Source organism: Cephus cinctus, unplaced genomic scaffold, assembly GCF_000341935.2.
Source record: "Cephus cinctus unplaced genomic scaffold, Ccin1 Ccin1_scaffold1265, whole genome shotgun sequence".
NCBI classification, from domain to species: Eukaryota; Metazoa; Arthropoda; class Insecta; order Hymenoptera; family Cephidae; genus Cephus; species Cephus cinctus.
Genome location: NW_014333710.1, coordinates 1 through 6,871, shown reverse-complemented (window position 1 = coordinate 6,871; position 6,871 = coordinate 1). Strand labels below are relative to the sequence as shown.

The following is a 6,871-nucleotide window of genomic DNA, read 5'->3' as shown; positions in this document are numbered from 1 at the left end:
AGTAATCCTAAGAATTCGTCCTATCGGATCCCACCTTTCCTCCCGTTGTCTGATAATTTGTGAGTTTGACCAAAAATCGAAGTTTCGGCAAAAAAAAAAAACAGGGATAAAATAATTCTTTCCTCCACGTCCTTTTCCAAGAACCCATTGCTTTCGCACGTGTCTCTCCTGCTCGTTCCCAAACCCTGAAATTCACCATGGTGAATTCATCCCCGCGTTCTCTGGCACTTGTCGCACCATGCGAACCATGAGAATTATTATCACTCCTAATTTCTTACAGACTGCGGGGGTTCCCCGTGCATGGGCGACACACGGTGGTGAGGATGTACCCGTTTTTGCGATTGGACCTCTGGCGATGACCCTGTTCTCCGGAAGTGTCGATCAAAGCTACATACCCCACGCCATATCCTACGTGGCCTGTTTGGCGCATCATGCTAGTCGCTGCTCAAGGGAATCCGCAATGAACGACACGATTACTCCCATAAGCTGCCCTTCGGCTGAACCGAACAGCGCAGCCATATCCAGTGACGTAATGAACGACCAAGCCAGAAACACCCCGACAAAGTCTGGCTGCAACCCTCTAAGCACGTGGGTCAACCAATCAGCTATCATTCCACTTTTGATCTTTGGACTGCTGCTGGATATCCTGGTGAAAAGTTAATGACCGGTGTTGCGGTGACGTCACCGATAATAATAGCCCTTGTCATTGGACTAATGACACAATGGTTTGCGGTTTCGCTGACATCCTGCTTGGGTCGATGACGAATATAACGTGTGTGATACGTATAATTTATCATGTTGAAAGGTGTATATAGTATGTGTTTGTTATAAAGAAAAATTTATAAGTTTGATGTTCGGGGGGTTGTATAATTATATTTATGCAATGGACTGTACCGACATAGCGTTTATACCGTGTTTCGAGGATTCAATTGAGCTCCGTGGATATTATTATTATTATAATTGTAAGCGTGTGTAATTGGGGTGAGTGGATCGTAAGGGCGTGAAATTAATGTTTAATTAAAATTCTGTAATCAAAATGTGCCCGGATGTCTTGCAACGAATAACGTAAATAGCTGTCGTTCAACGATCCCTCCAAGGGTTGCTTGTGTTTATTATAAAATCCTCGAAGGGTAATTAATCTTGGAGAATAAGGTTAACACGAGAGACACAATAATGGCGGTGCTGCTGGTAATAATTAATTACTCTTATTCAGTGGGTGTAATTGGGGGATGGATCGTGGACGATTGGCTGGACATTAAAATTGCAACTCTGAGGGACGGATCATTCCAGATGATTTAGATCGATGTGATTACGATGATGAAAAAGTGAATTCCATTCAGTAGGACATTCGAATTATTAAGTTAAGCGAGTGAAGTACGCTTTGATAAATATCTGTGAAAAGTTATCGGAAACACACTCTGGGGCCAACTATAGCGAGACGGGTCAAGGCCATGAATTTTAAATTTGACTCGATATCTTCGTTTATTTTTTTTTTTCTTCCCTTTGAATCAGTCAATTTACAATTTCAAAATACAATTTACCGCCGAAATGCTTCCTCGAACAAATGGAGCCAAGACATTATTGTAAGAATACAAGTAAATAGACCCATCACGTATCTAATCAAGCGACCAGAATTTTGGAAAATTTAATTAAAACAAAGGTCATTGCACTTTAATGTTATAAAGCAATAACGAATCTTATAGTTACTACTGTATACGTTGCCAATACCCAATCAGCCTATATATATATACGTATATATAATTAAATTTGATTAATCACAAGATTTCATAATTTCAGGCTTTCAATTGTAACCTGCACCTACTAATTCGGATCGGTCAATTAATTCCAATTGAATAACCTGTATGCATTTCCTTAACTGACCGCAAAGATCTCTGCAAGCATTAATTTATTACATAGTTTAATTATTCGTTCGTACAATGCAAAAGCAAAAGATTTTATCATGTTGAGCAATGCGTTTAATTTATGCTTAGACTAAATGATGTTATTGTTTAAATAAAATTGCCAGGCTGTACGAGTAGCAGCCAATATTACGTTCTCTCTATTGTCACTGTTTGTAAATACTAGATGCAAGTATCGTTATCACGATAATTAATCGCAAATGCAATTATCGCATCCAACGGCTGTATATAAGAATTATCAAGTAGCAACGTCAATGCGAATATCGCCTGATGAATATTCGATTGGACTCAAATATTCACAGTGATAATTCCTTGCCGAAGAGAATTTGCTATGGATCCAGGTTACCGGTAGCAAAAATATTGATAATGATAATTATTAATAATTATAATAATGAATGAAAGTGAGAAACAGCACGAAACGAACTCACTAATCTATATTTCTGTAAATAACGTAAACGCGAATGATCACAAATGGAATTTATTATAGAAATATCTGTATACTATTGTTTTGTAAAGAAAGTGACGAAGAGAAAGAAAGAAAGAAAGGAAATTGAGAATGTTAGATGTTTACGTTTATTATCTAAGAATTATCCTTATCTTGAATTTCGTAATTCCATTATACGAAAGTCCTTCTATTTACATTTTTAGTCAAATAACATTTAAAGAAATTTCATTTGTCTTTTATTTCCATATATAAATATATATATAGTTTGTAATCATTCTTTTGTCAACGAACAAAGCGTATTTAATCCAATCTCTTTGGATTCGATCGAAAGTCTTATTCGTAACGCTTTTCTTTTGTTACCATAAATACGAATGAAAAAAGGAAGCACGAGAGTCTAGCGCTTTGTATTATAAAGAAGTACGACGAGTCATTCCAGTTTAAAAATCGAATTTCGATATTGATAAAAATATTCGCTATGCCAAAATTAAATAGATCTTTGATAACGTCCATCGTGACTGACATTCGCGAATTCGCGTTTGTTGCAAACGACATGTATTCTTGGTTGGGACGAGGCGAGGATCACGCATCCTGGCGATTTCCATCCAAGTCAGCAAGAAACGTAAACGTTATGGAAATTGTAAAACGTCACAAAGGAACTGCAGGAGAGATGTACATCTTACTATTGGAATTGGCTTACGATAGGTTTCTACAATTTTCTTCACGAATAGCAAAAATAGCCAAAAATTTGGCAACAGGCTTTTTCAATCACCGGGATACGAATGTTCAACAGAATTCACCTGGTGCTACGTCTCGTGCTGGAGTTCATGGATAAATATCCATTCGTGGAAGATTTCTTGAAGGATATGAAAAACGTCAAAAGACCACATAACCTAACACTTTCCACAGCAATACATCTGCTTTGGACTCGTTTGAAAACAATTCCAGAATCGCTATCACGCAACTTGGTAATTATATTTTTAATTAAAGTCCCATAGGGCAGAATAAATTTTTAACATTTTTTTTTTAAGACAAAAACCGAAGTCGAACCGAAGCACGGTATGGCATTTACAAAAATGTCAAAATCTACTCAATCTTCAGGTTCCTTGGGGACTTGCGAAAGTTGCTCTATGGCTGGCAGAACAATTATCGAACTGATAAGAGGAATGGATTTGGTTTTACGTGAAAACGAATTAATTTCCACAGCCGCGGCCGAACGGTAACGGTAACGCTTTTAGGTGGCTTCTTTTTTTTAATTTTATCATTTTTTTCAAATCTTATCCTTACGTTATTTCAATAGCGCTCTTTTCCATACGCTTTTTTTCATTTTCTTCGAGATCGACCTGTATTTGCCTTCAGGGAACTCACGAAGCTCGATTTGTTCGAGAAAACTCAGTGGTCCGTGATGAGCAGATTGATGGCTGCGATAAACCAGGACGCCAGGATGATTCTCGACTTGATGCGAGAGACGAGCCTGAAGAGCGAAGCCACAAGGAGTGAATTGGAAAATCAAGTAAAGAATCTGGAAGCTGAGTTGCTCTTAAGAAAAGTCGAGTCTAGTGCTTCGGAATCGAGAAACGTGAAAACTGCAAGCCGTCTGAAGGACGGTAGATTATTTTTTTTTTAAAGATATTTTAAGAGTAAACTCTTTTCACTCCGAATCAGAAATAATTATTTCGTCTAGTACTCCAAGAACTGGAGAATCTAAGGAACGAGGGATCACTTGCCAGAGAGAGGAACATGGAAATGTCAAATTCATGTAAAATTGCCCAGACTCGAATATCACTTTTAGGTAAATAATAAAATTTATGAATATTTTCAAAAATGAATTTTTCCATGAATGCAAGGTGGAACTACTTTTCATAAGTAATTTTTTTCAATTTAACTTACTAAAACTTTTTATCGTCGACTTCGCAACGATTTACATAATTTTAGTTGAAATATGCTCCGAGTACTGACTACGCTTTATGTATATTGACATTCCATTCGATTGTCTTTTTTTTTTTTTTTACCTTACCTTTTCACATTCTCTGCTGGGAATAGATGCAACTTTATCAAGTAGGTCAGCCATTTCTGAATTTTCAAGTAACTGTAACAACCTTATGAAACTCACTTGTTGTATTCTACCGAAGCCACTGGCTTTTCTGCATTCACTGTACGTAGCAGTCATTGCTGACTGATTATCTATGTACAGTATAGCCACCTTACGATTATACAGGCGGTTTCACCTAACGCATTGGATTTTATCGCGGTAGAGGTATGACAGTCGTAGTGGTTAAAGCCACGAGTGAGGTTATGTTAGACGAAACAGACAGTACAGAAACGATACTGTCGTACAGTTAAGATATTCGCAGATAATATTTCTCCCCATTCAGCTGCCAATTGACGTGAAAACGTACATCCGCAATTTGACGTAGGGTAATATTCGCGAGTCCCTTTAAGAATCCTGAAAATTCCTTCGCGAATTCAATAAGAAGCAAATAACTTATCGCCCCTCCAATAAGGATATTTTGCTTTTACGTCGTAGCGACACGACCGAAATAGATCGGGAGAACGTGATCAATACGAATAAATTCATTACCCCGTAAACCAGGAAGCCTTTTTCATATCTTTGATGCTTTTTAAATATTTACGGTTAGCGAGCAAAAAACGTTTTATTTATTTTTTTGATCTTTTTTCTTTTGCTCATTGTAGCTGCCGAAGGCAGATTCGTGATGAAATAAATTTTAAAAAAAATAATAATAAAGTACGGCTCACCGATCATAGTGATTTTTTTCAAGTGACTTTAAAAAAGTGCATTCTTGGCGACATCTTGATATCTGTGCCTGACGTCATATCCCACTTTCATGATATTTCAGAAGAATGCAACCGAATCCTACAGTATCAGACAGTCGCTGTGGCGGAATGTAAACGCTCTGTTGAGAAAAGTTTGAAAGAGTGTCGGGAAGAGAAAGAAAACCTTGGCGTGTTGCTGCGGGTGTCGCACAATGAAAATAATGCGGTGAGTCGAGCGTTTTAAACGCATTGCTAGAAATTATATAGAAATGCTAGTTTTCATCGCAAGGCCCGAGTACATAACCTCCTTTAACTACGTAGTAAACTTTTGCTCTGATTCTTTCCTAAAGTAAAATTTTAAAAGCTTCGCTGATCATTAAAGACGAGATATTGTGGCCACTCATATTAACATTCACGTAGGATTATAATTAATGAAAATTTTTTAGATCCCTATTAATTATTACCCATCTAATTATTATTTGTCAGCTTACAAGAATATAACATTAGGGCAGCTCATTATCGTAACGTCGGTGCGGTCAACATCCGGTTATATTAGTCGGATCATTTAACAATTAATTAAATACGCGAAATAATTAATTCATGGTACGTATATGTATACATATATGTATACAGAGTGTGTCAGCTAAGATGCACGTTAGCGGTTTGCTGTGAAATGGTGCACGATTTTGAAAATCTGATGTGATGGCCGTTGTATATTTTTTTATTGAGCATCGATTGCGTATATTATTATCGTTTGTTTAATTTCCGTTCGCAATTAAAAGATTATATTAGCTATTTTATATAATATGCAAAAAAAAGTTAAATACAAAAGCTATGGAGCAAGAAAAAAAAATCTTATAATGTCCACTGGTTGTTGGTTTCGGAAAACTCAGGCAGATGGCGCTGTCGAGCACCCGCAATGTTTCCGGAAAATTCAGCTAGAGGGCGTGGAACGAGAATTCGAGAAATTATCTCCTACAATTGCATTTTCCTGGGGAGCATTTTTGTTAGTTCAGAAAATTTCACCAGATGGCGCTGTTATGCACTAATTACAAATAGTAGGGAAAGTATCAACAGAGACGAGTAGGGAGATGTACAACGCTACGGTTTTAGGCGATACCAAAAACATGGCGCTAAACCGTAGTAGAAAGTCCGGGACTAGAATTTTGTTAGGTCATTTATTTTCATCGCCTTCGTTGACAAAGCATATTCCGTCGCAGCCAAGGTAAACGAACGCGTTGCTTGGCGAGCAGAGATTCTTCGCTACTCACAATTGGTTTTCAAACCAACCCTTACAACGAAACCGGGAAACATAGAACTTCTCAAGAAATCCTGAAAAAGCCTATTGTTGAAACATTTTTAAGACATTTTTAAGAAAGTGCAGTGCCAACTTGATACCCGTGTAACACCTCCATTTTTACTAAATATTATTGGATTTTGATTTACTTTCAAAATTTATTCAAAATATAAAATTGAAGCTAAATCAAAATCTCGCAGAATATACGGAGTAGATAAAAATTGAATTGAAATTGTAGAATATCGAAAATAAATTAAACAAAACGTTAATAAAAACGTATTAATAAATTAATAAAAACGTTCAAATTGAAATATTAAAAATAAATTAGGTGTTTGGAACATTAAAATAATTAAATAAATGAATAAAGTGAAATATGAACAGTTAGAAATCGGAAATTATGGCCAAGCATATTTAGAAGTACTGGAAGTTGCCCAAAAT

At 36.6% G+C, this 6,871-nt stretch overlaps 3 protein-coding genes across 17 annotated transcripts in view; 2 read left to right on the top strand and 1 right to left on the bottom strand.

The window, feature by feature from the left end:
* Positions 1–2,476, top strand: part of LOC107272786 (alkaline phosphatase) — a 79,969-nt gene extending 77,493 nt beyond the window's left edge. For 14 of the 15 annotated variants that reach the window (XM_025090078.1, XM_025090080.1, XM_015750277.2 and 11 more), the window contains one exon: positions 281–2,476. In XM_025090078.1, coding sequence (XP_024945846.1) covers positions 281–661 — 381 coding nt within the window. In that variant the 3' untranslated portion in view covers positions 662–2,476. The remainder of the gene's footprint in view (positions 1–280) is intronic. The other variant, XR_001539053.1, reaches the window with a different exon arrangement.
* The window catches only part of LOC107272788 (caspase-1), a 34,038-nt gene extending 28,757 nt beyond the window's left edge, over positions 1–5,281 (bottom strand). Inside the window, exons 1-2 of the mRNA XM_015750282.2 lie at positions 4,379–5,281; positions 3,649–3,835 (exon numbers count right to left, since the gene is read on the bottom strand). Coding sequence (XP_015605768.1) covers positions 3,649–3,674 — 26 coding nt within the window. The 5' untranslated portion in view covers positions 3,675–3,835; positions 4,379–5,281. The remainder of the gene's footprint in view (positions 1–3,648; positions 3,836–4,378) is intronic.
* On the top strand, positions 2,604–6,663 carry LOC112495110. Its single transcript, XM_025090086.1, has 5 exons — positions 2,604–3,329; positions 3,393–3,580; positions 3,721–3,968; positions 4,046–4,153; positions 5,220–6,663. The coding sequence occupies exons 1-5, from the start codon at positions 3,144–3,146 to the stop codon at positions 5,378–5,380; spliced, it is 891 nt and encodes a 296-aa protein (XP_024945854.1). The 5' UTR covers positions 2,604–3,143; the 3' UTR covers positions 5,381–6,663.
* The last annotated feature ends 208 nt before the right edge of the window (positions 6,664–6,871 follow it).